The sequence below is a fragment of the Halyomorpha halys genome, unplaced genomic scaffold (assembly GCF_000696795.3).
Source record: "Halyomorpha halys isolate HHAL.00 unplaced genomic scaffold, Hhal_1.1 Scaffold16.1, whole genome shotgun sequence".
NCBI lineage: Eukaryota > Metazoa > Arthropoda > Insecta > Hemiptera > Pentatomidae > Halyomorpha > Halyomorpha halys.
The window spans coordinates 494,045-512,749 of record NW_027116375.1 but is presented as its reverse complement, the minus strand read 5'-3'; the positions used below and the strand labels follow the sequence as shown (position 1 = coordinate 512,749).

General features: G+C 31.2%; 1 protein-coding gene across 2 annotated transcripts in view; it reads right to left on the bottom strand.

Annotated features, from left to right (window-relative positions):
• The window catches only part of LOC106680167 (uncharacterized), a 48,329-nt gene that overhangs the window by 15,633 nt on the left and 13,991 nt on the right, over positions 1-18,705 (bottom strand). For both annotated transcript variants that reach the window (XM_014419684.2, XM_067053188.1), the window contains exon 2: positions 371-459. In XM_014419684.2, the coding sequence (XP_014275170.1) occupies positions 371-443 (73 nt within the window). In that variant the 5' untranslated portion in view covers positions 444-459. The remainder of the gene's footprint in view (positions 1-370; positions 460-18,705) is intronic.

Here is an 18,705-nt window from a genome sequence, read left to right as displayed (position 1 = left end):
TACGTTCCATACAACATTTTTATAAAATATTTCTTTTTAAAAAGCTATATCTCGAGAACTATTGAATTTAAATAACTCTATCAGGTCTCATATTTTAGCAAGTATATTCTTCTTTAAATGATGCTCTATTAGATTTTCTATTGTTGGTAGTTTTAAAGATATAGATCTCCGAATAAACAATTAATTATTTTTATCGTTATGAAACAGCTGCCATTTTATATTCCCCATACCTATACTTGGCAGTCATAAATTTTGACTATTAATTATAAATAGTATTCATTAAAGTTATAAAAAATCGGGGTCAAATAACTGTGTTTTTTCTCCTCTTGGGCTCTTGTACTATGAGTAGTGATGCGAGCATCAGCCTTACCTGGATCAACAGTTGGCAGAGATAGGGCAGCTTCTACAATCACTAGGAAGGTAACACTAAGTGAAGACTTCATTTCATATATAATTTATCTGGAAAAAAAAAAAAAGAAAAAGTTAAATACAATTATTTTCTTTAATTAAACAAATATTTGAGAAATCGATTATATAATATTATATTTCGACTCTGTGTTTTTGTTGATATTTCAGCGAAGTTTCAAAACTCGAAAAAAATATAAGTAATTAAATTATTCTTCATCATATAACTAATGCAACGACTTAATTAAGTCATTGTCAAGTAATAAATCAACGTACAAAATTAAATTGCCAAATTATGCAACATATTCACTGCCGAACTCAATGCAATAGCAGCACTTTACTTCTGTTTGTCTTTGAACCACAACAGCATAACAATAATTACAGACTCATTAAGCTCGTTAAAAGGTTTAGATTCTATTTATACACAGCATCCAAAAATTTCCTCCATTTATTTTTACTTAAACCCTCTACAAAATATGACTGTCAGTTACATTTATATGGGTTCCAAGTCATGTAGGAATCGCAGGGAATGAACTAACCAATCACGCTGCAAGAGAAGCACTCTCGCTTCAGGGACGGGGTGAAGCAATTTTAACTCCGTCAGAAATTAGCAAACCTCTTGAAAAGGAAGTCAAAGGTAAATAGCAACCTTTGTGGAATGAAAGTCCAAGGAGTCAATTAAAAATTATTAAAAAGGATGTCAAGCCCTGGGGTATCTCCAGTCGAAAATGCCGTAGAGAGGAGGTTGTACTGACTAGGCTGAGAATAGGTCACACGAGGCTCACCCACTCCTATCTTATTTTAAAAGAAACGCCTCCGAACTGCCAGTATTGCAACAACAATTTGACAATAAACCATATTTTCCAACAATGTCCATATTTCGTATCACACCTCAATAGCCAAGGATTAAACCCAGATATTTCAAAAACCCTCGAAGACGATGATAAAACAATAGAATTAGTATTTTAGTTTTTAAAATCAAAACATTTACTGACAAAAATACAACATTGAACGGAAAAAAATATTAAAATAAATTAAATAATAAATAATCCAATTAAAAAAATAAATAAAATTGAACAAATATAAGCATAATTAAATAAAATATAAATGGTGTTGATTACCAATGAAATTTGGCACCACTAAACAAAAACAAACAAACAAACATCAGGAGTTGACATTTTTGGCAACTAACTCTCAGACAAAGCTGCCAGAGAGGCACTCACGCTCCCTGGCCGAGGCACAGCATAAATATCGGAAAGATGGCAGGTCATGTGGAATGAAAGCTCTCCGAGTTAATCACTCGGCCGAAACAAATCAAACAATAGTAAAATGGCCGGCATCCTACAACAGCGGCCGCAGGAATAAAGTTGCTCTAACCCGCTTGAGAATACGCCATACTGTCCTCACGTACTCAGAAATCTGCTACCTCAACGTGCCAATATCGTCAATCCATTCTCACAATTAAGCATATTTTTGAAGAATGTACTCATTATTTACCGACAGTAAGCAAAACAGGACCCACATTTATCTGAAGCTCTCATACATGAGGAAGCTAAAGTCGCATTGATGTTTCTCTATATACCCTACTTTCTATATGCTATTGGAACTTGAACTCCAAACCCCTTGAAAAAGAAATCAAAGATAAACGGCAATCTTTATGGAGTGAAAACCCAAGGAGTAAACTGAAAATTATCAAAAAGGACGTCAAGCCCTGGGGTACCTCCAGCCGCAAATGCAGTAGAGAGTATCGTACTGACCAGTCTAAGAACAGGTCACACGAGGCTCACCCACTCCTATCTTATCTCGAAACAAAGGCCACCGAACTGTCAGTACTGTAACAACTATTGTACAATTAACCATATTTCACATCACACCCTGTGTGTACAATAATAATACCTGATAGTACAAGAGCCGGTAAGAAAAAAAGGCATTCATTTCACCCCAATTTTTGATTACTCTAATGAAAAATGTGTATAATTACTAGTCAAAATTGATGATTCTGCCAAGTATAGGTAGGAGGAATAGAAAATGGCTGTTTCAAAACCTAAAAAAAAAATTAATTTTACATTCGGAGCTCTATATCTTAAAAACTACCAACAACAATAGTAAACCTAATAGAACATTATTTAAAGTAGAGTAAATTTACTAAAATATAAGCCCTAATAGAACCGTTTACGTTCAATCGTTTTCAAGATATAGGTTTTTTAAAAAGCAACATTTCATAGCAATGTACTGTAAGATTATTAGTTAATTTATTTTAAGATATCTCAATATTTCAGGAACTATTCGATGTATAGAAGTCTATTAGCAATCAATTACAGATAGTTTAATGGACTATAATGAATGAAAAACTTTATTTCAGAAACCATTAGACATACAGATGTCTGCCAACACTTAAATTAAAGCTGGTCAAATTTATTATAAAATAGTTTATAACGTTTATCTTTGTAGGAGAAGTAGTTTTTATGATATTTGACAAAATAAATTCACAAAATGTTAATTTCTAGTTGTTCGGATAAAATGTTTGATATTTGAAAAAATATATCTCTAGACCCATCCATAGACGTACATAAGTATGCTAGCACTCAAAATAAAGGAAATGTAATTTATAATAATGTAGTTTATGACACATTTCTTCGTAGGGGTACTTTTTATGATATTCGCATATAAATTATAAATTTGGTACATGAAAATTAATTAGTAATCAATTTATTTTTGAAAATATCATTAAAACCACTACTCCTACGAACATAAACTACTTTACAGTCCATTAAACTAGCTTTCATTTGAGACCTCTGTACGTCGAATGGTTTTGAGATATACATTTCTGAAAATAAATTCATTGACTACTAATCTTTCAGTACATTCCATACAACATTTTTATGAAATATTGCTTTTTACAAAGCTATATCTCGAAAATTATTTAACGTAAATAACTCAATTAGGGCTTACATGTTAGCAAATTTACTCTTCTTGAAATGATGTCCTCTTATGTTTTCTTGTGTTGTTCGTAGTTTTAAAGATATAGCTTCGAATGTAAAATTAATTTTTTTTTTTAACGCTTTGAAGCAACCGTCATTTTTTATTTCTTCTACCTATACTTGGCAGATCAGTTTTGACTAGCAATTATACATAGTTTTCATTAAAGTAATCACAAATTGGGGTGAAATAAATATCTTTATTTCTTCTCTTGGGCTCCTGTACTATTAGGATTAAACCCGAATGTATCAAAAACCTTGAGAGACGATGATAAAACAATAAAATTAGTATTTCAGTTTTTAAAATCTAAATGTTTACTGACAGAAAAAGAACATCGAACAGATAAAAAACAAATAAATAAAAAGTAAAACAAATAAATAATAATAAAAATTAAATGAAACAAATGATGGAAAATTAAGTAAGGTATAAATGGCGTTAATGACCAATGATATTTTACTTCAATAAACAAAAACAAACAAACTAACTCAGTGGAACAAGTTTATTGTTATAACAAGTACATGTTGTGGGTGACTTCCTGCATAGCAGGATGTTTCTTTAATATCTTCATTCCTCGATTCGATACAGATTGAGAGTAAAATCAAACGCTGCCCCAAATCCAACGAGAAGGAAACAAAACTTTGCATAGTCAGAGCAGGAAGAGGAGGTAGGCAGAACAATAGCTCGTAACGGGTCAACAATCCCCCTGCATTCTGATGTACTCGGTTCCCGAAATGTGGGGGCATTCTGGCTGTGGGGGCATTCTGGGTCTGGAGCGGTGCTTTGAGGTATATTGTCGATATATGTAAGTAACGACAGTTACAATCAATATAATAAATGATACAAAAAACTGCGGGGAAAAAAAAAGAAGTGATGGTTTAGAGCAGTGTTGGGCAAGAATTAGAGATAGTTCAAATTAATAGGTAATATTGCCATGGATTTAGGGATGCGGCATCGATAAAAAAAACATCGTTGTTCAATACTAAAACATCGATTTTTTTTTTAACCATTTCTGTAACATAAAGACTGTTCTAAAGACTACGCATGCTCCGGCCAGTCAGAAGTGCTTTTTCAATCAACCAATAGGACATGAAATCCAAAAAACCTCAATGTTTTAAAATATAGTTGCTTACAATACATTACCCAAAAAACATCGATGTTCAATACTAAAACATCGATGTTAAAAAAACATCGACAAAAAAACATCGATAAAAAAACATCGATTTTTTTTTTTTTTTTTTAACCATTTCTGTAACATAAAGACTGTTCTAAAGACTACGCATGCTCCGGCCAGTCATAAGTGCTTTTTCATTCAACCAATAGGACATGAAATCCAAAATACCTCAATGTTTTAAAATATAGTTTATACATTACTTACAATACATTACCCAAAAAACATCGATGTTTTTGAACAACTATTTCAGAAACATAAGGTCTGTTCCAACGATCACGCATTCTACGGCCTGTCAGAAGTAGGTTTTGGAACTAAGAATCCGACATCGACAACAAAAAACATTGATATTTTTAAAATATCATTGCTTACAATACATTACCCAAAATACATCGATGTTTTTGAACATCCATTTGAAGAACATAAGGTCTGTTCCAACGATCACGCATTCTACGGCCTGTCAGAAGTGGTTTTAGAAACTTACAATCCGACATCGTTTGTTTCAAACAGCACTTCTTACAGGCCTTAGGACGCGGGATCGTTGGAACAGACCTTATGTTTCTGAAATGGTTGTTCAAAAATATCGATGTATTATTGGCAAAGATTTGTATACAATGGTATTTTAATATTGAGCAAAGATATTTTAAAACATCTTTGTTTTTCTAGTCGTAATTTATCTCTATCATGTCGTTAGCGTGAAGGTTGGAGGTACTTTATTATTCGACCACATTGTTGATAGGAATCTATTTATACTGTAAATTTTTAGTTTTCATTTAGTTACTTTTGGAAAAAAAATGAAAAATAGGGACAAAACAACGATGTTTATAAAACATCGGCTTAAAAACATCGATGTTTTCAAAACATCGACATCGATGTCGCATCCCTACCATGGATACGATATTTATTCATCAATGATTCATTCATGAATAAGTGTCGTTTTTATGGAAACTTTAGCTATTAGTTTCATCCATAGCTAGTTTTTGCCCATCTCTGGTCTGAAGAGAGGAGTGAATGAAGGTGTTTTTTTTACTCATACAATTATCAAAGAGGCTTAGCTCAAATATTATAATGTAAGAAACTTTAATTGAAGAACCCAAACCATCCCGAACCAAATGTTAATTTTCAGCCTATCAGGCTAACTCAGTGGTACTCAACTTATGTTTCATAAGGGCCACAAATACTTGTTTGTCATGTTGCGGACAGTCAAAAAAAAAAATTTTTTTAATAATTTATTTATTGTTATTTACAACTGTATACACATATATACAACAAGTAAATTTGCTGACATAGTGACATGATGTGAAGAATCTACCCACTGATAGAACTCCAATAACATTTCTATACGAGAAGATCTCGAGGCCATCTTCTTTTCAGACAGGTAATGAAGGAGAAGCCAGGTTAGAAACAAGTGGATTTAGGTGGTTGAGAAGTTTATCATGGAAGGAATGGTATCTGGTTCTGGGCAAATCGGCAACATATGGAACATTGAGGTCCTGATGGATGAATTGATTTGTGACAAAGTAAGGAGCATTAAGGATTTTGGTCTGTAAGGATTGGATTCGGGGGGAATTTGATGGTTTAGTGGAGCCCCAAAGCTCAACTCCGTATGTCCAGGTAGGCCTTATAATGGTCATCTAGATCAGTATTTAAAAAAAAATAACTACCAACAACACTAGAATATCTAAGAGAACATAATTTAAAGCAGAGTAAATTTGCTGAAATTTTAGCCCTAATAGAGCTATTTACGTCCAATAGTTCTGGAGATATAGCCTTTTAAAAAGCAGTATTTCATTGAAAAATCAGAAATTAGAGAATTTATTTTGAGAAATCTATATCTCAAAAACTATTCGACGTATATTTGTTTATAAGAACTCATATTAAAGCTAGTTTAATGTACTATAAAGTAGTTTATGGCGTTCATCTTCGAAGCAGGTTTTCATGATATTTGCCAAAACAAATTCACAAAAAGTTGATTTCTAGTTGTTCGGAAATTTTTTTTGATTTATGATAAAATATATCTCAGAAACCATTAGTACATAATCTTGATAGATATATTTCTTTCAAATTTCAGAAACTTATAAAGATTATAAACTTCCTTATCTTCAATATGACGTATTTAACGTCTTTAATATCCTATTAAATCAGACTTTAAAAACCTGCTGTGCTTATACGATATGCAAGGCAGAGGAGATGATCCCTTCGAAGAACTGGAGTATTATATTATATTTACGAAGATCTGTGAGGTCAATGTCTTCAAATTTAGCGAAGAACTTGCGTCCATTTTGTTTAATAGCTTCAACATTTCGAGTTGAGAGTACGGTTAGTTTAAGTACTCAAGAAAATATTCCTTAATTTAAGGACGTACTACAAAGAGGATAATCATTTGAGATGTAAGGCTGGGAGTGAAACGATAGACGTTCGATAACATCAGTTCTGTCAGAACGAATGAACTGTTGTTCGAAATGAATAACAATTGTTATTCCGTTTACCAGTTCACCACTTGTGTCGTTGTAAGTTTTTCGTTAAAACAATTAAACAAGGGTAGTTAAGGTAACGTTTTGTTATAATTAGAGTTTCAACAGAACAAACATCTCGATACAAAGATATGTATTTCACTGAGACCTTTAAGTACCCACGGCAGAATTTTTTTTATTTATTCATTTATTGTGATTTACAACTGTACAAATAATAAATACAATAAGTAAATATGTTTTATGTTTCATTTACACTTGAAAGTCTTGGGAAGGAACCACCTATTGGTGGTACTTCAAGCATTAATTTAGTTTAGAAGGTCTCGTGGCCATCTTTTGTTTCAACTCCTCGGAGGATTATCAGGGATTGTTAAGGATGAGATATTAAGAATTAATGGGTTAGGATGGTTAAGGAGTTTGGAATGAAAAGACGCATATCTGCTTTGGGTCAAATCTGCAACGGGATATTAAGGTCTTTGTGAATGAGTTTAAAATATAATATATTTAAAAAATAGTGCTCAACTTCACATAATGCATTTACTCATTCATGTCTACTTCTGTTTTAGAGGAATCAGAAAACAAAAGTTCTGTTTTATTTTAGAAACAACCGCCAATCGTTAGCTATTTAGTTGTCTTCAGTTCTTATTTTTGTGAAATTGCTAATTGCTGAATTTTTTTTTTTTTTTTATACAATTCAACTATTTTTGTTTCATTTTTCGGATTATGCTGTAAAACTTTGGATATCATGTCCGTTACTAAGACTCCCAAGAACAGCACAAGCAGTGATCTTTGTGACTATTTTACAAAAATGGATCATGAAAAGGCTCTTGCAACTTAATTCATGTAATAAATAATGTTTGAAAATAACAATTTTCTTAGAATAGCATGATGATTTTTGAAATAATCCATTATACAAATAAATTTAAAGATTATTTATTTATAATCATGAGAGATAGTTGACAGTGGATGACTTATGTGAGGAGAAGAAGTAAATAATTGTACAGAATAGAATTAATAAAATAAAGTGACGAAAGAAGTGGAAAATAAAATGTATACATAGGTAATTGAATAAGTAGGTAAAATAACATAATTAAGGAAATAAAATAAAAATGAGGTTATATAATACAAAGAAATATGAATATATTAGTTTATTAATAATTTAAAAATTAAAATTATGAAAAGAAAAATAAAATTGAGTGAAAGAAAATATATGTGACCATAATATTAAATAAAGAGGCAAAATATAAGTTATGTTTAACAAAAGAAATTAACAGAAAAAAATAAATAAATAAAAAAAATTGAAAGAACAATAATAATATATGGTGAACATAACTAATAACGTGGGTAAGGAAAATCGAGAAAAGAATAGAAAAGAAGATAGGAGGAGGGGGTTGATTTCTATTCATTTCTTTTGTTAAACTTAACTTACATTTTGCCTTTTTATTTAATATTGTAACCATAATATTTTAACATTTCATTTGTTACATATATTTTCTTTCTCTCAATTTTCTTTTTCTTTTCATAATTTTAATTTTTAAATTATTAATAAAGTAATATATTCATATTTCTTTGCATTTTATAACTTTAATTTTTTATTTGATTTCCTTAATTATGTTATTTTACTTACTTATTCAATTACTTATGTATACATTTTATTTTCCACATCTTTCATCACTTTATTTTATTAATTCTATTGTGTACAACTATTTACTTTATGTCATTCTGTTTATATTTTATTTTCTGTATTCATTGGTTGTTATCTTATTCTGTTCTTAGCCCTGATGAAGGCTAGAAACTCTGGCCGAAACGTTGGCACTATTAAATAAGTTACTTCAACTTATTTGTGTTTTATTTTGACCGCACCCCCAACCATCTTCTCCGCGTATAATATATTTATAATCTTTACAAATTCTTGAGACTGGCTCTTATTGTTTGAATAAAATAAATTTTATCCAATTTTAGTCTCAAAACAATCTATATTTCTTTAGAAGTCCAACGTTCCGACGGCCAACGCGACAATCCTCCAGGACAATCTTAAATGCAATTTTAGAACCATATCAATTTTAAATTTTTTTTGCAGGCTATTTGCCTAAGTCATTGATTTCAGTCCACTATTGCCATATTTTGTCGATTCTTCATATTATATTAAAAATTAAAATATTTAATTAAACATTTAATTTTCAGTATTAGAACTTATCACACCAATAATACATAAATTGTTTTGATACTAAAATTTGATAAATTGTATTTTATTTAAACGATTGAAATATAATATTCAAAATGGATGAATATTCGACTGAATTTCTAAAACGTTTCATTGCTTTCATTTTTTTTTTTTAGCATCAATGGTTCATTCATGAATAATGGTCATATCTATGGCAATTTTAGCTATACTAATTTCTGCCCATCTCTGATCAAACGAAAAAAATCAAAACACTTGATTTTATTAACATTATTAATTTTTTTTTTATAAAAAAGTCGAAATTAACAAACGCTGAGGAAGTAATCGATTACTATCGAATATTTTCATTCAAATCGAACCAGTTTGTCAAAATACAGAGAGGCACGTGAAGGTATGCAGTATATCGATGTATTGAACGACAATCAGTTCACATGTTCTGCCAGTCGGTGAGTTGAGATCCAGTTCTCTAGGGCGACCTTTAGCTTGTTTACTTTACTTCCTCCTACAGATAAATATGTATTTAATATAAGAATGCGAGAGTCCACTTTCTTTTCTGGACCAAGACCTCATAGTACAACAGCCTGGAAGAAAAAAAGGCAGCTATCTCACCCCAATTTTTGATTACTTTAATGAAAACTATGTATAATTAATAGTCACAACTGATGAGTCTGCCAAGTATAGGTAGGGGGAATAAAAAAAGACGGCTGTTTCAAAAAGTTAAAAAAAAATTAATATTTCAATCGGAGTTCTATATCTTTTTTTTTAATAATTTATTTATTGTTATTTACAACTGTATACACATATATACAACAAGTAAATTTGCTGTAGGTGACATAGTGACATGATAAAAACATGTGGAGAATCTACCCACTGATAGAACTCCAATAACATTTCTAGAGGAGAAGATCTCGAGTCCATCTTCTTTTCAGACGCCTAGGAGGATTATTAGGTAATGAAGGAGAAGCCAGGCTAGAAACAAGTGGATTTGGGTGGTTGAGAAGTTTGAAATATGAAATGAACGGTATCTGGTTCTGGCCAAATCGACTACATATGGAACATTGAGGTCCTTATGGATGACTTGATTTGTGACAAAGTAAGGAGCATTAAGGATTTTACGAAGGATTTTGGACTGTAAGGATTGGATTCTGGAGGAATTTGATGGTTTAGTGGAGCCCCATAGCTCAACTCCGTAAGTCCAGATAGGCCTCTATATCTTTAAGATTACAAACAATACTAGAAAACCCAAGAGAACATTATTTAAAGCAGAGTAAATTTTCTGAAATATTAGCCCAATAAAGCTATTTGAGTTCAATGGTTCTCGAGATATAGCTTTTTAAAAAGCAATATTTCATAAAAATGTACTGAAAGATTAGTAGTTAGTGAATTTATTTTGATAAATCTATATCTCAGGAACAATGTGACGTTAGCACTCAAATTAAAGTATCCTTATAATGGACTATAAGGAATAGTAGTTTTCATGACATTTGCTAAAATAAATTAATTTATAGTGGTTCAGACAATAAGTTTGATTTATGAAAAACTTTCAGAAACCATAAGACGTGCAGATGTTAGTCAGTACTTAAATTAAAGCTAGTTAATTTTAACATAAAATAGTTTATAACTTTTATCTTTATATGAGTAGTAATTTTTATGTTATTTGACAAAATAAATTCACAAAATGTTAATTTCTAGTTTTCCGGATAAACGTTTGATTTTTGAAAAAAAATATATATATCTAGAACCATAAAACGTACATTTGTCTGCCAGCACTAAAAATAAAGGAAATTTAACATACTATTAATACTATAAATACTCTTTTCCGTTTTTGTGCAGAGTTAAAGTGGCTTTATCCTTCCTACCGTCGTAAGTATTTCCTGGCATCCTTCATCTTCCAAGTCATCCAGTCCCGCCGTCCATCATACATCTCCGAGATCCTTCCGCAATACCCGTTTCCGGTCTTCAGATTTATACACAAGGGCCCACCGAACCGCTGCTTTCGATAGATCGTTCATTATCCGAGCCTCATCCTTATGGAACTCCATCCCTTCCAACATCCGTAGCTCCAATACCCTCCCTACCTTTAAATCCTGCCTGTTCAATCATTTCTTATCCATTCATACTCCATAAAATTGTAATTAATATAATAATATTGTTAACTATTATATCATTCTTAATTATTTTTACTGTTTTCGTTCATCGTTTTCTTTTCTCTTTTTTTTATTAATTTTTTTTTTTTATTGTTCAACTGATAAAAGGAAAATTTGTCCGAACAACTATAAAATAATTTATTTTAGAAAATATCATGAAAACTATTACTCCTGTGAAGATAAACTTATGAGACTAATTTATAGTTCATTAAACCAGCTTTAATTGGAGTGCTAATAGACATCTGTACGTCAAATAGTTTCTGAGATATAGATTTCTCAAAATAAATTCACCAACTACTGAAGTTTCAATACATTCTGTACATTTTTATGAAATGTTGCTTTTTAAAAAGCTATATCTCGAGAACTATTTAACGTGAACAACTCTATTAGGGCTCATATTTTACCAAATTTACTCTTCTTTAAATGACGTTCTCTTAGGTTTTGGATTGTTTTTAAGGTATAGAGCTCCGAATGAAAAATTAATTTTCTTTTTATCGTTTTGAAACAGCCGCCATTTTTTATTTCTCCTACCTATACTTGGCAGACTCATCAGTTTCGACTATTAATTATACATAGTTTTCATCAAAGTAATCTGAAATTGTGGGGAGATAACTGCCTTTTTTCTCCTCTTGGGCTCTTGTACTATTATTTCTGTTGTTCTCTAGCCGCACCGCCAACCACCTTCTCCTCATATATGTAACCCACCTGTTTACTCATCATAAAAATGAATAAATTTTAAGATTATGCAAATTATATATTGAATGATCTTGGAAAGGTGCAGGTAGTACAAAGCTCTACCAGTTTCTTTTTTTTCGGTGTTGATGTGAGATGTGCTCTCTCTGATTTCGAAATTTTATCAATTTCGTATAATATTGTCCTAATATAGCCTGATTAAGTGTAATATATACTGATTAATTATTTAATGGTATTTGATGGATGTGGGTTTTCCCAATCCAAGTCATCGTACCACACGTACGTGGGCAGTACGCTCATTACTACGCTGAATATACGACGTAACGGTCCAGGATCCAAAACTCGGGCAACTGATAGGAATTTATGCCGGATCACGTAACTGGAGGAATAAGTGAAAGTTGAATACCAGATGAGATTCGGAACTGCTTGAGATAGTTATGAGTTCTTAGTACGCGAGTCTCGAACATGAACAGTTAGGAGAAAGTTCGTGTAGATGGTGACACAATAGGATATAACATCCACTATGAATCACACTGACGGAACTAGGACCCAGGAACATAATTTTAAATGCAGAAATAAAAGAAATAATTTTTTTATACAAATATAAAATTTCTAAAAAGATTTTTTTTTTTAATGTTTATTTATTGCTATTTAAAACTGTACATTATAATACATTTAGTAAATCTGATCTAAGTTAAATTGGAGTGTTACAGGCGTGTAGAGAAACTACCCATTAGTAGCACTTTTTACATTTTACAATAGCTGGTCGTGACCATCTTCTTTTCAGGCGTCTCGGAGGATTGTCAGGAATGAAAGAGGATGCAAGATTAGAAACTAGGGGGTTTGAGTGGTTAGAGAGTTTATAATGGAAGGAGCGATATCTGGTTCGGGCTAGATCAGTTACATAGGGAACATTAAGGTCTTTATGTATGATCTTATCTGTGACAAAGTAAGGAGCATAGAGGATTTTACGAAGGATTTTCGATTGTAAGGATTGAATACGAGAGGAATTCGAAGGTTTAGTGGAGCCCCAAAGCTCATCTCCATATGTCCAGATTGCTCTTATTACAGTCATGTAGATCAGTCTTTTGTAATGTGTTGGAAGTTTAGACCGTTTGTGTAGTAAGTGCTGTAATAGTCGAAATCAACGTGCAGTTTCCTGTCTTTTCAGTCTTGTGTGAGGATTTCAGGTTAGTCGTTTGTCCAAATGTAGTCCTAGGTAACGGATCTGTTCGACAGGCGTAAGAGTAACATCGTTAAATAAAACTGTAGGGCAGTCAGTAGGTTTACGACGAAGGGTAAAGGTGATTTGATGGGATTTGTTGGAATTTATCTTAATCATCCATTTACGACACCAATCTTCGAGGACTGTGATATGGGATTGGAGATTTTGGGATACAATTAATGGGTTATTATCAACAGCGACTAAAAAGAATTTGAACCTAATTTTCTTAAAATAGGGAATTTATTTAGTGATAAGATTTTTAAATAGGTAAACGTTTTCTTTTTTATTTATTTATTGTAATTTTCAACTGCGTGTATTTATTGTATATTAAAAAAATCAAGCAAATTTGATGTATATTACAATGAAGTGATACAGGCGTTTAGAGAAACTTCCCATTGGTATCATATATCTACACCAGAAGGTCTCGAGGCCATGTTCTTTTTTGGCGCCTTGGAGGATTGTCAGGAATAGAAGAGGAAGCAAGGTTAGAAACTAGTGGGTTTGGTGGTTAGATAGTTTATAATGGAAGGATTGATATCTGGTTCGGGCTAGATCGGTTACATATGGAATATTAAGTTCTTTATGGATGATTTTATTCGTCAAAAAGTAAGGAGCATTGAGGATTTTACGAAAGATTTTGAATCGAAGGTTTAGTGGAGCCCCAAAGCTCAACTCCGAATTTCCAGATAGGCCGTATTACAGTCATGTAGATCAGTCTTTTGTAATGAGTTGGAAGTTTAGACCGTTTGTCCAGTAAGTGCTGTAATAGTCGAAGTCGACGTGTAGTGTCCTGTCTTAAACAGCGGTCAATAAGGTAAAAGAAAATAGTTTTTCTAAACCAAAGTTTCGCCCAACTTTACAGGGCTTTAGCAGGGCTAAATGAAAAAAAATATATAGGAAGGGAATATAAAAAATCTTTCCCTTCTCAGGAAATATGGACTCTTTTTTTCTTTACCTGACTTCCCCCTTTCTTTTCAGTCGTTCTCAGTGTTTCCATCTTAGTATATTGTTTATTTCTATCAATTTTATTTTTATCTGCCTTATACATATTAGTGTAACTCATTTAAATCCTACTCCACCTATCTGTTCTACTTTTTACACAAAGATTATTAGTAACTTGTAGCCAGTATACTTTCTTATATTGTATTTATATATTTATATTATATTTTCAATTCTCTTGTATACACGCTATAAACATAACAATTATTTTGAAATGTTTTCTATTTTAATGCTTTGTTAATTCTAAAGTGTTTGTATTTTGTTTTTTTCATTTAGCCCTGACGAAGCCCTGTAAAGTTGGGTGAAACGTTGGTCTACAAAAAACTATTTTCTTTTACCATTTTGATACCTTTACTGACCGCCACCCGGACAATTCTGCTACAATCTACTTCTTACGGTCAACTGTCTTCTCCCAAGATCAAATAAATACCTTGATTATAATTAAATTCAATTAAAATACGAATTTATTTTTTTTAAGATTTTCGGTTTTCCCCACTGTTTTGGATCAAATCGACAAAAACGACGAATAACACATTCAGAGAGTAACGAATTCATAATAGTGGTAAATACGAATTCCTTTAAAAATCATATTTTCTCTCAGAATCCATGAATATATGGATTTATAAATAACTTACTCCAGGTTTGTGCTAGAATTGAATAGAGATTATATGGAGATTGACCTAACTATGTTAACAATAAAGTTGTGAACGTCAACCAACGGTTGGGCAAGGAGGTGATTAATATTTTGATACCTTAATTGACCCCCACCCGTTCAATCTCCTTCATACGGTCAACTATCTTTTTCCAATTACATAATGTTTTAATGGATCAATGTTATTGCTTGTAATGAAAATGGAATTGGAGAAAATAAGAAAGTGTTGCCAGGGCACGAAGCCCGCTGAGTTATTATAGAGCCGACAGTAAGTAGATAATGCAGTTACGATAGCTTGGCTATTACTATCGGTGAAAGGGCCTCTAGGTCACATATCCGATTACTGTCCCACCTCCTATAGCGGTAAACTGAGCCGCAACATACCGAACTATTTTTATTAAATATTTCACCTTTAAGAAAATATATAACAAATATAAATCACAATCAACTTTCACTTAGCACGCTCCCCAGGTTCTCAAGTTTTGAGTATATTGGTGGGATCATGTTCAAGGTATAAGGACTAGGTCCCTTTAGAATAATTACAAAGGCAATTTTAATTTTATAATAACATTTATTAGCCATAAAACAGTGTGGCCACACTTAATTGTAACTTATATACAGAAAAAAAATAGATTAATTAAAAAACTAACTAAGTAAATAAAAACAAAACAAAAAATTAATTACAAAATATCCGTACTACTATAATAATGGGTCAGATTGGTCGTATAATTTATTATGAAATTATAATATAATTTATGTTCTCCTTATTAGTCTATAAATTTTAACAATTGTTGTCAGTTATATAAAACGTCAATAATTAAAAATTCCAACATTAAATAAGAAGAACTAAACTATAAAACACCTTCCTGAAACCCTAGAGTTTCAGTGTCAGCTCAGACCTCCGTATTTATTATTATGTTGGCACTTTTAATTATTAATGTTTTATATAATTGACAACAATGTGTTTATTGTTAACATTATAAGACTAATAAGGATAACATAAAATGTGATTATATTATTTCAATTTCTTGAGCCAAGGTAATTATTTATTAAATAAATCAAAACTTGTATTCTTTTAGGTCTCAAAACTTTTTATTTTTCACTAGTCCAACGTTTCGGCCATTTTAGCCATCCTCAAGGACATCTTCAATTATAATTTCTTCCTCACATTAAATTTACACTTTTGCTGGCTATTCTGTCCAGGTCATTCATTAATTATAAGTTAAAAACCTATTTTTATTTTTTTTTTATTTTATTTATTTGTTGATATTTACAACTGTATAAAAAAAAATACAACCAGTAAATTTGATCATAATGACATAATGATATGATACAGGATGTATATATATAATAAATAAATAAATGGTTTGTGTATATGGTAGTGAATTTGTTTGGATAATCTTATATAAGAGGAATTAAATATTTATGATTTTAAATTAAAAAAAAAATAGCGGTCTAAACTTCCAACTCATTAGAAAAGACTGATCTACATGACAATAATAAGGCCCATCTGGACATACGGAGTTGAGCTTTGGGGCTCCACTATATGTATTTATTGATGTAATAAAATAAAATATAAAAAATTTAAATTAGGAAGGATACATTTCGTTCACTATATCTAACAACACCAATGAAACTCATTACAGTTCTCTATGTTATTGTATTGTATCGTATTAGTTCACGAGAATTGTTTGTAAACTGTTGGGAGGGAGTTACGGCCTCAGCTGTTACTTACATGTCAGCTGACTGAGTAGATCATATATATATATATATATATATATATATATAGGTAAGTGAAAGTAAAAAAAAGGTGTTCTGCGGTATAAGGAGTCGGGAGGTAACCAAATCTATCAAATCATATTATCATGAGATATAGATAGTTGACCGTAGATTACTGATTAGAGAAGATGGTCTGGGGATGCGGTCAGCAAAAGTGCCAGTATAGCCAAGATTTCCCGCTAGAATCCTAGATGAAGATAATAATTAATATCAAAACGTCTGCATGAATAAATATTGTTTTATTATTTATGTTGTTTTTGCTGACCGCACCCCCCGACCATCTTATCCAATCAAATCATATAATGATTATCTTAAACAGAATCAAGGTTACAAATAATAATAATAATAAAACAAAAACAATCTCAAGGCCATTTGAAGGAGATCAATCGAATAATTTATTGACTTCTTTGGCTTAATTATCGTAATTGATTTTAATGCCTTGGATATTTGCGCAGTAGTATGTTTATATTTCATTTCTATATTCATCCTTAAGGAGTAGGATATAATAAATTAAAGAGTCCTTCTTTTCACTATTATTTTTATGTTTAATTGTCTCTTTTTATTTATACAAATCATCATAGAATTTTTCTTTATTATTATTAATTTATTTTTAATTTTGTTTTATTTTAATTCAGTGAATACTATCATTTAATTTACATTTCTTTTTTTTTCTTATATTATCTGATATAATAAACTATTTCTCGTTAATATTAAGTTAAAAAATATTTCCCCCATTTCACGTGCTAATTATTTTGTCCTTCTTAAGTAAAATGAATGTCTGTTTTATGAATAGGACAAGAGCCTAAGAGAAGGAAAAAGATAGTTATTTCCCCGCAGTTTTTTATTACTCTAATAAAAGCTATGTATAGTTACTAGTCTAAATTGATGAGTCTGCCAAGTATAGGTAAGGGGAATAAAAAATGGCGTCTGTTTTTGAACGTTAGATAAACATTTTTTTCATTCCGATATCCATGTTGTTAAAACCTCCTTCAAAAAATAACATAAAAATCAGAATACCTACAAAGATAATTGTTATAAAATAATTTATAGTACAGTGAACCATCTTTGATTTGATTGGTGGTAGATATCTGTATGTCTCATTGTCCTATTATTATTATTAGCCATTGCTCCTAAACTAAAAGCTTTGTCGGAACAACTAGAAATAATGAACTTGTTAATTTATTTTGGTAAATATCATGAAAACCACAACATTTACGTGGCTTTCCGTCGAACACTGCGATTCAAAATTTTTCATGATCCCAATACTTTTCCATTACTACAGAGTAACATTACTATTACTTTATTTAATGTTATAATATCATAAATTAGGACTGCGTAGCTCATTGGTAAGGCACTGTGCTCTTAACTCCTAGGAACCCAGGTTCGAATCCAGCTGTAACAGATAATTAATTATTTTCTGTTTCACTGTGTGTGGGTTCGGTAGCTCTCCGGGGACCGCCCGGCTTTCATAAACCTTGAATAATTATCAGGCAATCGAGCGTGATTCAGACCAAATCACCTCCTAGCAAAACCGTTGGTCTAGTACAGTACTTCCTTACAAACCCGCCATGGGTTGTAGCTGTACATATTAATCTCTTAAATTTATAGTTTGAATCCTTATCTAACATGTTTTACCTCTGTTACGGCGGTAAAAAACGCTTCTCTTGATAGAATGTGTGGCATAAACATTAAATTAATACTAATAGAGATATCCAAAGAAACCAACTAACATTGAAAAACAGAGTAAAATTCACAATTTTGTTTTAATAATTTATATAAATTTATATTAATATTTTTAACATAACAAAAGTTCTTGTAGTTTATATTACATAAAACCGAGTACAACGCCAAATTTTACTATAGTACAAAATAAAAACAATAAATTAATAAGGGGACACTTGTATAGGGTGTTTTTTTAAGCCCGATAGAACTTGAAATTGTAAAAAATAACACAAAAAATTAAATTGTAATCAAAATTTTTTTTTTATTCGAAAGATCAATACGT